Here is a 22,256-nt window from a genome sequence, read left to right on the forward strand (position 1 = left end):
TGGTAGTGGAATGGTGGACCAATGGCAACACAACAGCGTTTGTACGGGTGGAATTTTCGTCGCGCGGGTACCCGCGCAACTGCCCAGTTTGGCCATTTTGGTCATTTGGCACACCATAACCTTGGGGGATCAGATCTATTAGCTACATTGACGATTTTTCACCATTGGAGACCTGCAAAAGGCGATTTTGGGAGCTAGAAACCATTTCCTTTCATCTTTCCAAATCTTATGTAGTTTCTTTATGCAATTAGATTATTGTTCTTGTTACTTTGTTGCCATGAGTGGCTAATACTCTTATTTGGTTGACTTTGGCTGAAAACCAATGAATGTTTGTGGGTTTTGAAGGATTTATGTTAATTATCAATTTATTCCATGTTTATGATTCTAGTTTGCAATTCTTATGCTTATTTGATGCTTTGATCATGAGCTTAGTAATTGAATGAGCAATTGTTGATTTGTTTCTTTGATTTTGCATTGGATCATTGAATTTATCTAAAACAAAAGCTTTATGATGGTAGAAATCATCTCTAGCTTATGAATCATAACTCCTTTATGGATGTGTAAGCATTTGACATCCTCTAGGAATTGGGGATTCCTTCATTCTTAAGGCTAATTGATTTCTTGGGATCAATTGCTTCAATTGACCCTTGATCTTAATTAAGAAGGTGTATTGTGGGCTTCCCCAACCTCCATACTATCTATGAGGAATCTTGGCATCTCATGCTTCATGATTGCTATAACCAATTTGGGATGAAGGATAAGCTTTGTATTAGATCCTAATGATAAACACATAAATGTTCATTGTGTTGAATTGCCATAGTTAACCAATTATTCCCAACCTTTGAGCATCTCATCAACTTGCTTAATTGCAAGATTTTTAATTATTCAATTTTTTTTAGTTTTCAAGGAATCAAACACCCCCCCCCCCCTTTTTTTTAGTCTAATTGTAGTTAATTAGTTTAATTACACTAGTTCTTTTGGATTGCATTGGTGATTGAATACAACCATTTCCCCGAGGATCGATACCCCTTTTTACCATTATATTACGTTTTATTTGCAAACAAAGGGTGTAATTTTCTTGGTGGACTGGACATCCCACCAAGTTTTGGCACCGTTGTCGGGGAAATTGGTTATTGTTATTTGATTGTTTATGCCTAGGTCTACAAGAACCGGTGAACTACTCTACAATCCGGAAATTGAAAAAGAAGAAAAAAGGTTGAAAAAGTTAGCAAAACAAGCAAAGCAACAACAACTTGTCCAAGCTTTTTCATCAGCTCCACTAATCAACATAGAAGATCAAGTTCATACTTCAAGTGATACCGACACCGAACTGAGTTCTCCAATTATTGGTCCATCCTTTGAAGACATTCCTTTTGAAAACTACATAGCCATGAATCACACTCCACCTCACAATCCTAACCCAAATCCAAACCCAAACAATCAAGGCACCAATACCCCACCCCAACCACCAAGACAACAACACACAAGAACATCTCATTGATATGCCACCTTGGAATCAAGCCCCTCCTCAAAACCAACCCAATTACCAACCACAAAACCAAAACTTCCACCAAAAAAACCAACCTCAAAACAATGCCTTTCAAGTTCAACAACAAGTACATTACCCAAATCCACCTAATTACCAACACCCTCCAATGCATCAACCCCCAATGTATCCACCACAACAACTCCCTTATCACCAATACCCTAACTACCAACCTTATCTACCACAAATGAACCACCAATACCCACCCTACCAACAATATCCCAATTACATGCAACAATATCCCAATCACCCCAACCCACCCAATCCCCCTCAAGAGTTGACACTTAGACAAATGATGGAGACAGATGTTACTCACACACCTCTTGATATTGTTTATCCCGCAAACCGCCGGGGAATTGAATTGAAGTCAAGTTTCATACATCAACTTACCAAATTCCATGGTTTGGATAGAGAAGATCCTCAAAGGCATTTGAAGTCCTTTCACATGATATGTGTTAGCATGTTGCCCGAAAATGTGACATTTGATGATTTCAAGTTAACCGCCTTCCCACTCACCTTGGAAGATAAAGCTAGAGAATGGTTATTCAACTTGCCATCGGGATCTATTCACACATGGGAAGAGTTACTCAAGGCCTTCAATAGCAAGTTTTATCCTACCTACCGAATATCAAGTCAACGAAGTGATATTTTGGGGATTCGTCAAGAGGAGAATGAGACTTTTCATGATTTTTGGGAGCGATTCAACAACTTGTGTACAAGTTGCCCTCAACACAACATTCCCAAACAACTACTTCTTCAACAATTTTATGAGGGAATGAATGACAAAGATAGGAGGATGATTGATGCTTCAAGTGGTGGTGACATCTTCAACAAGACATCCCAAGAGATAAGATCCCTTTTTGGAACCATTTCTCAAAATCAACGAAACTTTGGAACCCGAAATGGAATGAAGAGAAATTCTCCACAAGTGGTTGGTGAAGTTAGCAACACTCAACACTTGGAATCAAAGCTCTTGGATTTAACTAATGTGCTAAGTCAAATGGTGGTGGGAAGTGGCCAACAATTGATGGTGTGTGGCATTTGTGCAATGACGGGGCATTGTACGGATAAGTGTCCCTCACTTAGTAACGAACCGGAAGATGTGAATGCAATAGGAGGATATCAAGTTCAACCAAGACCCAAGGGATTTCAAAACAATTTCAACCCAAATTGGAGGAACAACCCACACAATCCATATCCACCAAAGCAAAACCCACCAAATATTTTGATGAGACCTCAACATCCGCAATACCCCTCTCAAAAACCTCCATATCCACAACCTTCTTTTCACCCTCCAAACTACCAACAACCTCCACAACAAGGCCAATCAAGTGGTAACCATCAAATGAGCCTTCAAGAACTTGTTACTTCTCTTGCTCAAAGTCAAACACAATTTCAACAAGAAACCAAGAACACCTTCTCCAACATTCAAGCACAAACTGGAGACTTGGCCACCACTCTCAACAAGATGGAACAAAGGGGTAAACTTCCATCTCAAACCGAGAAGAACCCCAATGTGAGTGCAATAACTTTGCGAAGTGGGAAAACACTTGGAGAAAGTAACCCTAAGAGAGTCTCAAGAGAAGACGAATATGAAGTTATTATAGTGGAACCTTCGAAAGTTGTAACTCCTCCAAAGGAACCGGTTGTGCCAAATGTTGATCAACCCGACTCTTCCAACAAGAATGTCAAGCCATTGGTTATACCACCACCATTCCCATCCCGTTTGGCTTCATCGAAGAAAAAGGAGGATGAAAAGGAATTTCTTGAAACCTTCCGCAAAGTCCAAATCAACATTCCCTTATTGGATGCAATCAAGCAAATACCACGCTATGCCAAATTCCTTAAGGATTTATGCACCAATAAGAGGACATTTAAGGCGGATGAAAAGATTCAAGTCAATGCAAATGTGTCCGCGGTTATCCAAAAGAAGTTACCACCCAAATGTAAGGACCCGGGAATGTTCGCTATTCCATGCACAATTGGTGATTTACATGTTGAAAGTGCAATGCTAGATCTTGGAGCTTCAATAAATGTGATGCCCTACTAGGTTTTTCAATCTCTCAATGTTGGACATTTCGAAGAAACCGGAGTGATAATTCAATTAGCTGACAAGTCAAGTGTATTTCCAAGAGGCGTGTTAGAAGATGTACTAGTGCAATTCAATCAACTAGTATTTCCAGCGGACTTCTATGTCATTGACCTTTAAGAGAAGACTCCGTCCAAGTCATCTATGATTCTCCTTTGAAGACCCTTCATGAATACCGCTCACACGATTATTGATGTTCATAATGGGAAGATCACCATGCAGTTCGATGGCGAGACCATTCACTTCAACATCTTTGAAGCCATGAGGTATCCTAGCAATATTTCTCCATTGTATCGGGTCGATGTGATTAAACCAATCACCCAACAACTATTCGAGTTATCATATGGAGATATTTTGAAGATGGTGCTCAACTTGAGTCTTGATTGTGAAAGTTTGAAGAAAACATTGGATATGTACACATTGGACTCCGAAGTTGAAGAGATTGTGAAGATTTTAGAAGTTAACAATTCCACAAAGAAGGATATTTCTCAAGTTTCCTTATTTCATTCTCCAAACAAGATGCCCCCTTCAATAATCCAACCACCCACACTTGAATTGAAAGTTTTTCCTAGCCATTTGAAGTACGTTTATCTAGGTCAAGACAAATCTCTTCCGGTGATCATCTCCTCTCAATTGAAAGACTTTGAAGAAAATCAATTGATTGAAGTATTGAAGGAACATAAAGAAGAAATGGGATGGACGATAGCGGATATCAAGGGGATAAGTCCTAATATTTGCACTCAGAAGATCCTCATAGAAGATGATTGTAAACCTAGAAGAGAAGCTCAACGATGATTAAATCCTCCCATGATGGAAGTTGTTAAGAAAGAAATCATCAAACTCCTTGATGCAGACATAATTTACCTGATTTCCGACTCCAAATGGGTTAGTCCGGTCCAAGTGGTTCCCAAGAAAACGGGAATCACAGTTGTAAAGAATAACAAGGGCGTAATGGTACCTACTCGAGTTCAAAATGGATGGAGGGTATGCATTGATTATAGAAAGTTAAATTCAAGCACACGAAAAGATCATTTCCCTCTTCCTTTCATCAACCAAATGCTAAAGAGATTGGCGGGAAAATCGCATTATTGTTGCCTCGATGGATACTCGGGTTTTCATCAAATACCCGTTGCACCCGAAGATCAAGACAAGACGACCTTCACATGCCCCTTTGGTACGTTTGCCTACAAGTGGATGTCATTTGGATTATGCAATGCCCCCGCCACATTCCAAAGATGCATGGTGAGCATTTTTTCCGAGTATGTAGAGAATATAATTAAGGTATTTATGGACAACTTCACGGTGTATGGCAATTCGTTTGATGAATGCTTGGATAATCTTAAGAAGATTTTAAAAAGGTGCATTGAGAAAAAGTTAGTGTTAAACTTTGAGAAGTGTCACTTTATGGTCAATCAAGGCATCATCTTGGTTCATATTGTCTCCAAAAAGGGAATTGAAGTTGATAAAGCCAAAATTTATGTCATCCAAACCCTTCCTTACCCAACATGTGCTAGAGAAGTGCGATCTTTCTTGGGCCATGCGAGATTCTATAGAAGATTTATCAAATATTTCTCGAAGATCACGCGACCGATGTGCCTCCTTCTCCAAAAGGATGTTGACTCAACCAGTTTTGGGGCTCTAAGCGAACCAAAAATTTAGGGCCCTTTGGCATTTACTATATTTAATGTTATAAACCCTCCTCTTTATCCGGGGCTTGAGACCGGCAATAATAAGAGTAATAGTCCAAACTTTTCAGAAAACATAACTCAAAAATCTGATACAAAATTCACAATACAAAAAACCTGATAAAAAATTTAACCCTAATAGCCTAATCGAGAATGAAGAATCAGTCCTGACTATTCTACTTTCTACATCAAAGTTTAAACATATTCAACTTAATGATTAATCAACATAACAAAATTTATCATAAATTATTAGAATATCACAATTCATAAGACACAAATTCACAATCATAGATAATCATAGATAATCAGCATTCAAAAATAGACAATTATCAGTTATGGAGAAGTAGAGAATCAGAGAAGGAACTGAATAAGAACATACCTTTTAACTTTTTAGAATTTAGCCTTTTAAATCATCAAATCTAGGAACAAAGAACTGAGAATCATAAGAAGACTAGTAGTGGTAATGGTTTTTGCTTCGTTAAAGAATAGAATCAAAGGGCAGAGATGAAGAAGAACAGTCGCTGAGTACCTGAGTCGCATTCAATTTCAGCGTGCAAGATTGGTTTTTGCATGCCTGCGTTCAGCAAAAAATCGAACCGTCAATCCCTAATTGAATTTTGGGTTAAGTGGGCCCCTTAGAATTGGAGGCCCTGAGCAAGGGCTTAGTTTAAAACTATGTAAGGCCGGGCCTGCCTAAAAGCTTATACAAAACATCATTATACGTGTTTCATAGAGATTAACCATTGTGTGGAGTACTATTTAGGTTAGTTTATCTTTTTGGAATTTTGAAATGATTTAATGAACAATAAATGAAACAAATCTTATATTTATATACACAATTGAGATTGTCAAGTAATTATATACTTTATCTTCATAATATTCGCATGATTATTTTGGCAAACTCTAAATAAAATTTAATTACGTGTGTTCCATATATGTATCGACAAAAGTTTGTATTTTCTACGAAAAATCACCGTCCTTAAGAAATATGTGTGTAATTATTCACTACTTTTGTTCATTTCATTTGACAAACTAAAATATATGAATGTTATGATTAATATATATATATATATATATATATATATATATATATATATATATATATATATATATATATATATAGTGTAAGGAAAAAATTCTTTATCAACATACCCTTTATTTATCTTAATAACTAAAAGATCATTATTCAGAGATGCTAGGTTAGACATATGATACACGTTTAGTTTTGAAAATTTTATAAATTTTTATTGATAGGATGATCTAATAATTCTTGTTAAATTTTATTTTATAACATTATATTATTTAATCCATAATTCCTTAAGCGGTTTAGAATTAAAATTATAAAAATTAGAACTATTGGTTAAGGGTCATACACTAAGGCTTATCATAAGTAGATTTGTGCAAAACATGGTCGATAATGTTACCGATATGCTTCGTGTGAGACCCGATACTTGAAATCCAATATGAGTATCCATGTTAACATACTTACGATAAAAGTAAATGTGAACATATTTTTGTGAATCAAAATATTTAGTATTTGTATAAATAGATACTAACAATCGGTTTAACAATCTCCAAACAATATTTATACTACATACAACCTCATCCTAGTGACTCACCCTCGGCCGCCGGCGGAAACGCCGAGGTGCGCGGCGTAAATCAGTAATCACAATTATCAAACATAAATTGAATAGTACAAATATAATCTTCTATTATTACCAAAATAGAAATTACATTGACAATGACTATTACTAAATCGTGACACACGCCTAAAAATCCGGCGTTTACAAAGGTATAATATAACTAACGGAGAGTCTTCTGAGCGAACACTTCCGACCTGCTAAATAACCTGAGAATACATGCATTAAAATACGTCCACAAAATTGTTGGTGAGTTCTACAGGTTTTGACACAAAGTATTTTTATAACCAAAAGTGTTTGATAAGATTTAGCCGGTTGACCAACTTTTATCAATATTTACTTTTCTATTAAAAGTTTAAAATAATAGAGTTATAATAATGTGTTATGAATCATTTATAAATACCATTTGTTCAAATCCAAATGTATAAAAGTTGAAAAATACATATAAGTAATTGAAAATAATTAACTATTATTTGACTTAATTTGAAAACCGTCACTTAACCGGTGGGGCAAACTCCTCCCACGTACATATTGTGTTTTCTTATAAAAACAAATAGTTTATATAAATAACTTATTCTATGTAAGTTAATTAATCTTGTTCAGTCGTATCATGATAATAATTTAGTGTTATACAACTTAATTTCTTGTATTGACACTTATCATTTTGAGTCTCAAGCTCTCCCATTACATATAGTCTCTTTCAACTAGTATCACTGAACAAAAACCCCGTATAAACCCAATATCAATTTTATACGGCAACGAAACAAAACTAGGATTTTATATGAAATCATAACCGAAAATCGTGACACTATACTTTATTATTGCACCGACACCATAAATAGGGCGTGCTAAAGTCATTCACCCCGTTGTAACACGTGGTAATGTTCGATAATGCTAACGCCAACGCCAAAATTAATATCATCAGACGTAGTTGTAGCTAGCAACTCCAGGCGGGCGGTCGAACCATATAAGATCAATAATATGAAACTTACACCCGACGTTAGTCGTTCCCTCGAGGATTAATGGTTATATATTGTATGGTTTCTACTAAGTATTGAGATCTTAGCTTTCGCGAAACCCATAATAGTTTATAATGGAAACTCAAACGTATTGGATATGGTATGCGGAATATGTATGATGAACCTATATGGAATATATGTAGTAGGTATGATGAACCTACATGGAATAGGTATGATGAACCTATATGGAATATACAAAGTAGGTGTGATGAACCTACATGGAATAGGTATGATGAACCTATATATTCCATTATAAATTCACTAGATATGTAAAATTATTCATCGTTTAGGAAAACGATAACTGGAATTCTTAAAATTTTAACTAAATAATTATATAATTTCATGGGTTTAATCATTCCATCGATTATGACAATGTACTTTCGCTTTATACACGAATACTAATTTTGGTCATTTTTATATCTTTCCATGCTTCCATGAGATACTTTAACTTATACATATCCAATCATCATTCATGTGACTTATAATATCAACATTTGTTATTATAGCAATCTACTTTACTTATATAGTTTATAAATGATTTATAGCATTTTAGATTTGCTATTTAATAAGTTTTTGACCAATAATAAAATATGTTGCTAATTTGTGTATAAAATATGAAAATTATCTAAACTTTAATAGACACACATGCATTCTCCCCCAAATATTAAAACTGTAAAAGAGGGGCTGTAAAAACTCATATTCGAAGCGTGATCTCGATCCCGGTTCATTTTGGTGAAGCTTTTCGTGAAAAACCACATCTTGACGTCTTTTGAGTTAAAACAAAGCGCATGACTATTTTTGTAATATTTTAACTAAAGGGACTTGTTTTCAAATATTTCATATTTAAAAGAAAAGGTTAGTTTGTAATTTATTTTACACAAAGGGACTATTTTTGATCTTTTAAAATTGTTTAGGGACTATTTTTGAAAAGACTAAATCACATGGGAGTAGGTTTGTAAGGGTTTTATCAAATGGCTGATTTTAAGTTTTGGCTATACAATTGCAGGGACTGATTTCGACAACTTCATCAAGTATACAAAGGGGTCGACGCATCATCTTCTTCATCTGTTTTGGGGATCGGGAGGAACGAACGAATCGGAAGCGATGAAGGAGTTCCAATGGTGGTCATTCAAATCGCGAGGAGGGACGGGGAGGTCGATCTCCGGTGAGTCCTTCATCGTCTTCTCCACAGATCAAGGAAGGGGAAAGGATCGAACGGTTGAAGAAGCAAACTGAGGTGGTTCGGTGATGGTTGTCGTCAACAGCTGTGATTGCGAGGGGGCTGTTCCGGTGATGAACCGTAGCAGCGATCAGTCTCCGACGAGCCTTCCTTGGTGCGTTTGGTTCGTCGGCAGCCACAGCTCGAGAAAAGGAAAGCACATCGACATTCAGGGGGCTTGGGTGGTTCCAATCGAAGAAACTGGCGAAGGGCGAAGGATAAATGGAAGGAGGTGATGAAGGTGGTGGTTTGCGATGCCGAAAATGGTAAGCCGAGGGCGGCAGTAGGCGTCTCCGGAGATCCTCGTGTTTCTTCTTTTCTGGCCCGATCGACAATCACGATGTTTCCCCATTGCTTTGGCAGTTCCGATCAACAATAGGTAAGAAGTTTCTTTTGGGATTTTGTTTGTTTTAACAGGAATCTATGGAATGAACAAAATGGTTGTTTGGGTTTGCTTTTGACAGAAATTGATATAGGAGAAGGATGTTTGGGTTTGAGCTTCTTTGACTGGAGGAGGGGCTGCTGCTCCTTAGCTCACCGGGAAACCACAAGAAAACCACCTCCAATGGAGGTGCTCTTGGCTTTGCATAGAAACAGAAAGAAGGGAGAGAAAGAGTGAGTTTGTGACTTTCCTATGTGATCAAAAGCAGATATCTAGAAGTTCTTGAGATATTGGAAGTACTTGGAAATCTCTTGGAGGATTGTGGAGGTACATCACTAATTTGCCCATGTGTGAGAGGGTTTGTGTTTATTGTCATTGATATAGTAACGTTTAGTGATCTAGTTCAGATTTTCAGTTGACTTTGATGATAAACTTGTGTACAACAAGTTTTGGGAATGATCTTGTGTAGATTGCATTGCATATTATTGGCTTTTATTTGTACATGTAGGTGTTTTGGTGATTAAGAAAACTGGTAACATAAATGTACCTAGTTATGTATTTTGTTGAATTTCTATTAGTCTTCATATGTATTAATAGTTTCCTTAGTCATATACATGTGTGTATTTATGTGTGTATTCGTTTTAGATTTTGAAGGCAATAATGTATATGCACAATACTTATACACTCCTATATCAAGGTTTAGCATTTATGATGGTAAGGCATATAAAGAGTTCAGGATTTGTATATAGTAAATGCCCGAATTGCCATATATTCAATTAATTGGTATTTGAAATGATACAAAACATATGAATAAATATGTATATATTTAGTGTTTTTATAGACTTTTAATTACATAACATATACACATTGTGTTTAACATAATTGTCTATTTGACATATGCAATATGCATTTTATAAGAGCTTTAGCCACTACATATTATATTGTTTGAAAAATACACTCTTCATACATATATGTATATTAATTTACATGATTTTTGAAATATTGAACTATTTTATCGTTAAGATTCGTCACCACCGAATTCGATTTCCAAACTATTTTCGACATGAATTACCAATAATAGAAACTATGTTGAAGTCAAAATTTTAAGGTTTCATGCTCAATCTGGTACAATTCTATGGTTTTCATGCCACTGATTCTTGATTGTAAATTAGTGCTTAAAATGAACTCGGATGAAAAATCATAACTCTTTCAGTTCATAATATATAAATTTTGAGCAATTAATCGTAGTACCGTTTAAACTTATTTAATAAACATTAGCATATCATACATTTGATCTAGATTATAGCAACACTTACATTAACTGATCGTCAATAATTGACCCAATTTTGTCAATTGTTACACCTAGTTTGTATTAGTGTATTTGTATTCGGGACTTTGTTATAATTCCCGATTATTTGAGTTTGAAGACTTTTGGTTGTAATGCTTAATAATGTAAAACTACCAAAGTTCTAACTAGACAACAGTCGTATGTGTCCCTATATGAGTTTATACAATACGTCGACTATAAGTGACTATATACATGTTTAGACAGTATTCCGACTGTAGGTAACCATAACAAATGTTTAGACAGTACTCCGACTGTAAGTGACCATATATATGTTTAGACAGTATTCCAACTGTAAGTGACCAACAAAGTTTATACAACACCCCAACTGTGAGTGACCAAAATCGACATAGTCCAAATCATCTTATCTTATGAGGTTGTCAACATGATCATATTAGAAATACTTGTTATAATTTACACTTTTGTGTCACACCCCCGAATCAGACGGCGGAAACGTCCGGGGGCTTGTGTATGACATCATCTTGAAATATCATTACAGTGAATATAAATGAAACATAACATCATCATTACCATGCATAATATAATACAATTGTCATTGTTTACATCAAGTACAATCTTTTAAATAACATGACCAAAACATTCAATGTATGATGTTTAACAGTACACAAAACAAAATCCCCTATTCTTGTTGATTCTTCTGCTTAACGAGTCCCTGAGAATACAAGTTATTTTGAAAACGTCAACATATATAATGTTGGTGAGTTCATAAGGATATTTGATAAAATGATTTGTATAACTTTGTAATCACAAGAAAATCATGTATTTTCTTAAAATAGTTTGGTATGTTATGTCCGATCTTGTATTAATGCATGTGTGTTATTGTTTAATAGATTGTCAAAAGTGATTGAAGAAAGTGTAAATAGAATATCCCCGGACAACCCGATGTTGCCCGTAAAAGAAGAATAGTTAATGTTGTCGTACCAACACCGAGGTGGGGTACCGATATGAGTAAGTTACCGAGCAATCCAATCATAAAAGAAAATAGATAATGTTGTCGTACCAACACCGAGGTGGGGTACCAGTGTGAGTAAGTTTCCTAGCAATCCAACATAATAGAAAATGGTCTTCCGCAAACTTCATAACATTAATTTATCTAAGTGAGCCGTTATAACCATACTAAATAATGACAATTTCGTCTGCCTTGGCGTTTGTGAACGCCAATTGAAAAATAGAATAAGGTTATAGTCACCCTAGACCGATATAGTCTAACTGTAGCGAACAACTCAGGTGTGGGTGTCATCCCCGTATAGGTCTATACACAAAACCCCGCTCTCCTTCCAAGAGACTCTGATTATAACTATAGGCTACGATTGAACACTTAATAGGTGTCAACCGACAAAAACTCACTAGATCCTTAATCGAATTTACGCAAAGATAAACGTATAAAACTCATTCCAGGCCCAAGGAACCATGTAAGTGAGCCATTAGGGCATCACTAAACATGTGAGTTATTTCAAAACCTAATATGAATGAGATTATATAACATGGGCCTCATTCCAGGCCCAACGAACCATGTAAGTGAGCCATTAGGGCATCACTAAACATGTGAGTTATTTCAAAATATATGTAAAAAGACAGCTAAGGCCCATTTCACATGTAAGGTATTTATAGGCCCAAATAGCACGCAATTAGTATACAAAACCTATCAAACATATAAATGGGCCACTAGGGCCCAATAACCTAAAAATGATCAAAATTAATCCGTTTGCTAGTTTATTGTTGGTTTTGGTTCAAGTATTCACTAAAATAGCATAAAAGGCCAACTTTTTGTAAAAATGACGTTTTTGTCCCAATAAGCCAAAAATTTACAATTAAGGCCCAATTTTTTTTTTTGTAAAAATAACACTTTAGTCCCCATTTTGTTCAAAACTTGTGTTTATGGCTATTTTGTGGTAAAAATAACATTTTAAACCCATTTTTGTCAAAAATATCATTTATGGCTTGATTTTTGTGGAAACACACATTTTTCTGGTTTTTGGCTTTTATGACCTAGTTGTTGAAAAATTTGTAGAAAAATCATCGTAAGTCGAAATTTAGATCCGTAATTCTGGAAGTCTGGAAATTTTGTCTACTTTGTTCAAAATTTTTCTCATATTTTTTAATGGCCTCTAACAAGTGTGAAATTGCTCACCTTCACAAGCTAGTCCGAAATTATTTCAAATCTGATAGGCAGTTTTGTAAAATTTGCCAAAAATTGTAGAAAAATCGTATGAGAACGTGAGAGTAATCATTTTAAAGGTATAAACCTGAAATGTTTGCATGTAAAACAGTTTTGAAAAATATTATCATTAAGTTGATCAAAACGGTCCGAGATTGGACAAAAACTTTTCTGTCAAGGGCTGAATTATGAGTCTAGTTTATAGATCTTTGAACACCACACTCCTTTTTGCTATTTTAAGCGTATAAATCCCAGATCTACAAGTTTACATGTATTATATGTGATAACACATACTTTTCTCAAGGTTTTCATGTAGATCCAAGTGATAAACTTAATATTCTTCTCATATTTTTAGATTAATGAAGTAAATAGCACATAATCAACAAATAAGTTATGAAAAACACACATATTCATGCATATACACATAGATCTACATAAAGCAACTTGTATTCTCCCCCAAAACCAAGTAAAAATCGAAAATAAGGGGTATGAGCTCACCTTTGCTTGATGTTTCGGTTTTTGGAGAAGAAGTGGAAGAGATTTTTGGTCTTAGCACACCTTTATTGTGGATCTCAAGTTTATGAAGCTTCTAAGGTGTGATCATGGAATAAAACCATGTAAGAAGGAGTTTTTCATGTTAAGATGAAAGAAGATACTTGTGTTTGACAATAACTTACCAAAAATTGGAATGACTTGATGAAGATCCTTAAATCTCTAGCAAGTTTTCGAGATCTTGGAGGAAGGAGGAGAATGATGCTTGAGAGTGATTGAGAAAGTGTTTGAAAGAGTGTGTGTGTGTTTTTTAGTTCTTGGCCGAGATATCAAGAGGATAGGGGAGAGAGTTGGCGAGGTGACTTGATTGGAAGTATGGGGTCCTTGCATGGATATGAACATTATGAAGGTGGCACCTCCTAAGTCAACTCTTATTACATTTCCCTTTTTTTTGTTTAATTGATGTTGGGCCGAGATCTTTGGGCTAAGGAGTGGGAATGGAATAGTTTGAGCCCATTAACATTTAGTTAGGATTTTTGGAACCTAAACATATAATTTTCTGCCCATTGGGCCCTCATTAGTGGTCACGGCCCAATGAAGTCCAATTGAAAAGGGTTTACGACCCATTAGGAAATTTAAAATCACTTATGGCCCAATTTGGCCCATTAGGAATAGAATGAACCATTCTAGGTCCACATGGCCCAAAATGTTAAGGTTTATGAATGTGGGTTTAATTAGAGCCCAATTAGGGTTTCTAGGCCCAAGATAGTCAAGTTGAAGGTTTATCGGTCCATCAGGCCCAATAAGAGAATCTTAATCCATAGTGAACTTGAAACGGGATGTCTAGGGTTTTCAACTCATAGTTGAACATATGAGATGTATTGTATTAGGTTTTGACCTTCATCCAAGAGTTTGCATTCAAATGGATGACGTTTATTGAACATAGGGTACAATATTCACTTAGAGTACAAGCCTTACAATATATGATGTTTTCATGAGAATAGAATTTTCCTAGAAAAAATGCTAGTTGTGACATTTTGTAACTATTAAAGTATGTGTGAATTAAACAATATCATTATTTGTGTATTTCTCATTTACAACAAAACTTTGTATATGCATTTGAAAGACCAAACAGCAAGATAAATCAAAAGGGAAATTATGTCAGTGTTTTTAGAAAATCATAGAAAAATCATCGTAAGTCGAAATCTAGATTCGTAAACTCTCAAAGTTTAGAAAATGAGTCTACTTAGTCCATAATGTTTACCCTGACCTTAAGTGGTTCGTAACCAGAGTGAAAATGTTCATTTTTACAGACTGGTCCGAAATTGTTCTGAAATGATAAAAAGTTTTGTAAAAATCATTATAAATTGTAGAAAAAAATCATATGAACGCATGAGAGTAGTCCTTGGAAAGGTATAAACCTGAAATATTTTTATATTGTACATTTTTGAAATCCATTAAGTTTAAGAAGGGCAAAATAGTCCATGAACAGACCATAACATTTTTCTGTGAAAAGCTGAAATTTAAGCTTAGATATGTTTAGTGACATAACTTGCATTTCTAGTTAGCAAAGCCTTTAAATCTTTCAACTATAATTTGTTTAGTGTGTATTCTCCCCCAAAAATTGTAAAACATAAAAGAGGGGCCGTAGAAAACTCACTTTTGTCGCGTAGAGTTATTCGGGTTGAGAATGGTTTGTGTGGTTTCCGGTTCCACTCAAGTTTGCGATTTGAGTATTCTTTTGGATGTATTAACACATAAAGACATATATTTACATGTATGTTAGACTTCTATCATGTATTAAATCATTTAAAATCAGTGGTTTTGATAAAAAGAAAGAGTAGAAATCAAGAATATACCTAGCTTCAACTTGGATCAAATGTATGTTGCCAGAAGGAGGTGGGATAACACAAGCTTTTTGAGAGGTAAAGGGTAACTTTCTCAGGGGTTTGAAGTGTTTGAAAGTAGCTACATATGGTATACTTTAAATCTCGAAAATAGGCAAAAAGATGAAGAACTTTTGGGTGTTTTTTTGATGCTCCAAAACAACTGTTGTTTTAGCTATGTTGCTGTCACGAAATCTTCACATCAAAAGGGTAAGAAAAGGTAGTTTACTCACTTTTTTGAATCTCAATTTTGGAGTAGCATAACAACTAACTTTCAGGGGTATTTGGTGGTAAAAATATCAAGCAAAAGGAAGGTGTAGATGGGTGAAATGGTGGCTGAAACAGAAAAGGGACAACAACCCTTTAGTTCACAGTTTTGATGGCTTTGGAAGGAAGTTCTTGTGGCTGAAAATGAGATGAAGGTTGAGAGTAATTCCCTGGAGCATTGGCTGGTTAAATGAGGGTAAAATGAAGAGGAAATTTCATGGATATGAAGGAGGACATAGTGGAAGAGTATAAGGGGACAAAACCTAGTCTAGCTTGTGATGGGATGGGAAGTTATGTGATGTGATCTTGCCTAGCCACTTGCTTGGGTGGTTGCTTAGAGATAGGGTTAGTTAATTAACTAACTACTTGTTAGTTAGTTAGTTAGAAGTTCTAGTTATGAAGAGGGAAGGTCTCAATATCGAAAATTAGAAGAGGGATTAAGAAGCATTCTTAGTAAAATGTCTTAAGTGATTAAGCACTTATTAGTTAAATTGGCACTTATCTCAACCATTTCTCTTATCTTAATTGATTTAGACACCATATTCCTTACATAAAATCACTTTAAGTCATGACCCATAACTAGTTATCAACTAGATAATAATACATATGTACAAATACATACATGTATTGTTAGTACAAAATAACAATGTAGTTTTTGTGTATTTGAACTTAAATGTTTATGTTTTATTCTTTTTATTCAAAAACACTTAAATACCTTCTAATCATGCCTTATAATAATCCATTTTATATATTTGGTTATTTAAGAATAAAATTTATTGACCAAGGTATAAATTCGTGACATTTAACCGGTTAACTATATCGTTAAGCACATTTTGTCACTTTGGTTCGTATATTTGTCAAATTAGATCCTTCACAACTATTATGCACACGTTTTACATAAAACTTAACTTACTTATCAAATAGAGACATGTTGATACAGAAATTAAGTTTGTTGCGTTCAAATGATGTTATATGCTAATTTTCACAAACCGGTGATGGTTCGTAGTCATACATCATAACGAAATTTATCAATAGTTACGTGTTTTATATTTCACAAGAACTTATCTAAATAAAGGAGGCTAAATTCTTGCAACCATTTTGGATAAAATACTCATATTGCTTAATAACCAAGACATATCATCATACGATCGTTCATATTTTTACCAATTGTTACAACAACATGTATAATGCCATAACAATTACTTTGTGTAAATACAACAATATTTAGCCGCAGCACAATTTTTAATACAAATATCGAGTCTTCCGCTGCATGGGGTATCTTCGAAACCACAACAACAGTAATCCTCATCAACCTTCTTACATTCTATATTACATTTTGGTGGTTTCCCAGCACCAACATTACTTAATATACGGCCATTACCTATAAATGCAAAAAATACCAATACTAGAATAATTATCCATTTAAAATGATGCAATACATGAAAAGTAAATACATGATAGGAACTTACATTGATGGCAAGGAAACAATACCAAAAAGCTTATGCAAAACATCAATATACGTGTTTCAAAGAGATTAACCATCGTGTGGAGTACTATTTAAGTTAGTTTATCTTTTTGGAAATTTGAAATGATTTAATGCACCATAAATGAAACAAATATTATATTTATATACACAATTGAGATTGTCTAAGTAGTTATATACTTTCTCATCATAATATTCTCATGATTATTTTAACAAACTCTAAATAGAATTTAATTACGTGTGTGTTCCATATATGTATCGACAAAAGTTTATATTTTCTACGAAACATCCTCATCCTTAAGAAATATGTCTGTAATTATTCACTACTTGTGTTAATTTCATTAGAGAAACCAAAATATATGAATGTTATGATTAATATATATATATATATATATATATATATATATATATATATATATATATATATATATATATATATACTGTAATGAAAAAAAAATTCTTTACCAACATACTATTTATTTATCTTAATAACTAAAAGATAATTATTCAGAGATGCTAGTTTAGACATATTATAAACATTTAGTTTTGAAATTTTATAAATATTTATTGACAGGATGATCTAATCATTCTTATTTTATTTTATTTTATAACATCAAATTATTTAAATCCATAATTCCTTAAGCGGTTTAGAATCAAAATTATAAAAATTAGGACTATTGGTTAAGGGTCATATGCTAAGGCTTATCATAAGTAGATTGTGTATATGTAAGTTCACTTCAAGTATGTATCCTTGAATGGTTTATAGTAATAAAAGTTAGCAATACGTTTTCCAAAAGGTTGAGAACGTGATAAAACATCCTCAATATATATATATATATATATATATATATATATATATATATATATATATATATATATATATATATATATATATATATATAGGACTAGGTTATAATGTGGATGGACAACTATTGTGCAGACGTATGAATAATGCTATTTTATAAGAATTACTGAGAGAATATGTTGTTTACTAATGTGAATATGTTCAATCTTATAGAACTATTGTTATTTTAACGGATTGTCACTAATTCTAATTCATTTTTATTCTCATGCATCGTTTTCATTTATTTTCGTTCTTACAAAATACGACTCAAGAAACATCCTGATAACATTCTGACAGAATGAGAGTAATTAAAAAAGTCTATAATAACCTTATAGACAATTTAATTATTGAAAATGCGTAACAATTACAATAATTATATAATATTGAACGTATTCTTATTATCAAACTATATATTTTCTTTGTCATTCTCACATAATAGCATTGTCCACACGTCTGCACAATATATGTCAATTCACATTTGAACCTAGCGCGCTCTCTCTCTCTCTCTCTCTCTCTCTCTCTCTCTCTCTCTATATATATATATATATATATATATATATATATATATATATATATATATATATATGTGATTATTTGATAACTAAATTTGAGGGAGTTGGCCAATAAACTTTTTATCTACATGCAATTTTGACATCAAATTTACATGTGCATGTGTATATGCATATAAAAAAGATTGCTAAAAAATATAAGAAAAAAATTGTATGAATGTGCACATGCGAAAATTTTTAAATATGAAAATGGAAAAATAAATATAAAAATATATAAAAAAAGCATTATTTTGAAACTTCTTCCAAATGTTGATTTTGTAATATTAAAAAAAATTGCTGAAATAAAAAATGATTTTTTTTGTATAAAATATTTTCAAAAGTAAACGAAAAACAGTTTTTTAATTTCAACAAATAAATATATTATATATTTATAAAATAATATTTTTCTAAAAATGAGTTTTTCAATAAAAAGATTGTATTTTTTATGCATATTCCTATTTGTTTTTGTTTATATGCACATTAAAAAATATTTTCAAACGTACATGTATACATTTTTTTTTCAAATCTCTTTGATATAAATAGGCACACACATGTGATATATATATATATATATATATATATATATATATATATATATATATATATATATATATATATATATATATATATATATATATATATATAGTCACTTAAGCATACACGTAAACCACCATTGTTGATACAAAAACACATAATTAACATGTCCATTCGCTTTAGTAAAATACTAAAAGTCACTATTTTAACCATTGAAAGTTTATGTGTCCTTCAGTGTGAAGTAATCGTAATAAAATCTACCACATAGAAACACATATCATGCATGATTTCATATTGAGCAAAAGCATAGAACTTAAAACTTATATCTATTATCAAGTTTTCATGTATGATTTGGAATTAATATCAACCAGTTTGTTTTAGCATATTCCTCAAAAGTTTGATTGCCTTCAAATGTTTAGAATGCCCTATTACCTAACACTACACTGCTATTCAAAATTGATTTGAATCTTTTTTTTCAAATTATGCTTTTTCGATTTTAGGGTTTTCCGGTGCGGTATTATAGTTTTTGTTTTGGATTGATTATCAATTTTCTTTATTCCCCAAGCTAGGGTTTAATAACCATAAACCCATAAAATAAAGTTAAAAAAGAAACTTGTAAATCAATTGTACACGACGTGCCATTTGTACGACATGGTGAACCCTGGCCGATTGAGTTCATTAAAACCCTATCTTGCTCCACAAGTTTCTAACTTGTTTAGCAAGAAAAAATATGAAGTATTTCGAAATTAGGATATTACCTCTTTATTTAAATATTATTTAGATATTTATTATAAATTTGAATATTTCGATTAATTTAGAATAATTTATAATAGTGAGTTACAAATTAGAATCTTAAATTAATATTAGTTATTTGCATTGCGTCCTTACACGTTATACATTTAAATTTGAAATGTTTAACACACACACACACACACACACACACATATATATATATATATATATATATATATATATATATATATATATATATGGTTAGGTTATTTTGTTTTTACTAACTACTGTGTGCCAGAATGCACAGATCTGGACCATCGGATGGAATATAATCAAATGTCATGATCTGAGGGTCTATGATAGTAGAATATGATAACATGTACCATATAATCACACAAATTTCAACATAAGGGCATTTTAGTCAATTAACCTATATTAAAAAAGGAAATTTTTGGATTTTTAGGGATGATTAATTTCTTTATTTTTTAAAAATCTGAATATTTTAAATTAATTCAAATTTAAAAATGCGATTTTATTCTGTCAGAATGATAGAATGCCAACCATAAACTTGTAAATATATTTTTCGATTTTATTTTGTTAGAATGACAGAATGTCAACCATAAACTAATAAATACATTTTGAAAGACTACAAAAAATCGATTTTTGAACTAATAATATATCAAAAAATTACATTGTATGATTGTGATTCATTGAATAATAACAAACATTCTGAAAGAATAACAAGTATAATTCTTAAAAAATAACAACATTCTTAAACAATGAATGTGATCATTCTTTAATTCATTCTTCAACCCTTTCCCATCAGGTCTTCAAGCCATTATTGAAGCCATTTCTACCAGAAATTCATTGCCAAGTAATTTGTAGGTCTTCAAGCCATTCTTGAAGCTATTTCTACCAGAAATTCATTGCCAACTCATTTGTAGTTATACACTTGTAAACCCTGCATATTAAACATACAAATAATTAACTACAATTCTATCAGAATACAACAATAATATTTTTACAAATAAACTATTCTGCAAGAATATTCTTTAAGAATTTGTATTATCAAGAATATACCCAACAAACAAAATAAGGAACTAGCATCAACCTATTCTGACAGAATAAAAACTAACATTATTCGGGTTCCCTGTGTTTCTTCTCGATATGCTCAATGTATTTAACTGCAAATTCTGACAGAATAAGGAACTAGCATCAACCTATTATTATGAAAATGGCATCCAACCTAATCTAAATTGAGTTATATAGTTCTGAAAAGAATAAGGAACAAAGTGAAGTTAAAGACTTTTAACTATTTTTTCATTGAGACATTTTATCGAACACATGGAGGCCATGACAGAATGTTGTTTGTAAACAAAAATTGCAAATATGGTAATGGATCATAACTCATAAGACTTACATTGATGGATGAAAATGAGGAATACTAGGCAGATTACAACTTATACTGATGTACACTGGTTTGCTTTCTTTCAATGCAATTGAAATTGCAGTGTCAATTTGTTCATGTGCATCTTCCAAGTTATTCACTACTCCCTGTTGTTTCATTCATCATAAATCCATCAATATCATATAACAAGATGAGATAAAAATCATTGTTACTTAATTTCAAAATCGATGAAATACAAAAGCCTTGGAAATTAAAATCAGCATACCTGAGAGATCATCGTGTCCCTGGCGAACGTCTCTGTTTGATGTACCCTCGGTGGTCGGCGCCATCGCCGACGAAAGGGCCCAGCTCCACCCGTTCTCTTCTCCAATCCATAAAGTTGGTGGTTCTACGGTGCTGTGGGGTGGTGCTACTGCTCTGGTGGTGTCGAAACTGATTTAGGAGGGGATAAGGGTTTCTGGGTCTGTGAAGAGAGAATGATGATTTTTAAAGAAGTAGTGGGAATCGGTGGTGGTGTTATATGAAACTGATAACCTAAATTAGTGGATATTGATTGATTTTGTTTTCTTTTACCATAATTAATTATAGTGTAGATTACTCTTATACCCTTTTATTATTATTATTATTATTATTATTATTATTATTATTATATATATATATATATATAGAATTAGGTTCATTGGAAAATGAATAACTAGGGCAACATATGGTGGAACCAATGATCAAGTGACACGTGTATATTTCTTTACTTATAAGTAATATATTATAAAAGTAATTAATGTAGTTACTCTAAAGTGATGTGTTGTTATGTTTTCATTATATATATATATATATATATATATATATATATATATATATATATATATATATATATATATTAGTCGAATCCTCACGCGTTGCGCAACGTAGGTTAAAAATATATTGTTAGAATATTGAAAAGTATATGTTTATAATGGTT

General features: G+C 32.8%; 1 protein-coding gene and 1 long non-coding RNA gene across 2 annotated transcripts; both read left to right on the plus strand.

The window, feature by feature from the left end:
- Positions 1-1,841: 1,841 nt before the first annotated feature.
- On the plus strand, positions 1,842-3,596 carry LOC145098518 (uncharacterized). Its single transcript, XM_079036152.1, has one exon. It carries the CDS (start codon positions 1,842-1,844, stop codon positions 3,594-3,596), a length of 1,755 nt encoding a protein of 584 aa, XP_078892278.1.
- Positions 3,597-8,935: 5,339 nt separating this feature from the next.
- Positions 8,936-10,157, plus strand: LOC145101913 (uncharacterized). Its single transcript, XR_013705921.1, has 2 exons — positions 8,936-9,577; positions 9,663-10,157. It is a non-coding gene; the product is annotated as an uncharacterized LOC145101913 (long non-coding RNA).
- The last annotated feature ends 12,099 nt before the right edge of the window (positions 10,158-22,256 follow it).

Source organism: Lactuca serriola, chromosome 4 (genome assembly GCF_051521515.1).
Source record: "Lactuca serriola cultivar US96UC23 chromosome 4, Lser_US96UC23_V15, whole genome shotgun sequence".
In the NCBI taxonomy this organism is placed as follows: Eukaryota; Viridiplantae; Streptophyta; class Magnoliopsida; order Asterales; family Asteraceae; genus Lactuca; species Lactuca serriola.

Coding starts and splice junctions, on each gene's coding strand:
- LOC145098518 (XM_079036152.1), top strand. CDS start 1,842: ATGGAGACAGATGTTACTCACACACCTCTTGATATTGTTTATCCCGCA.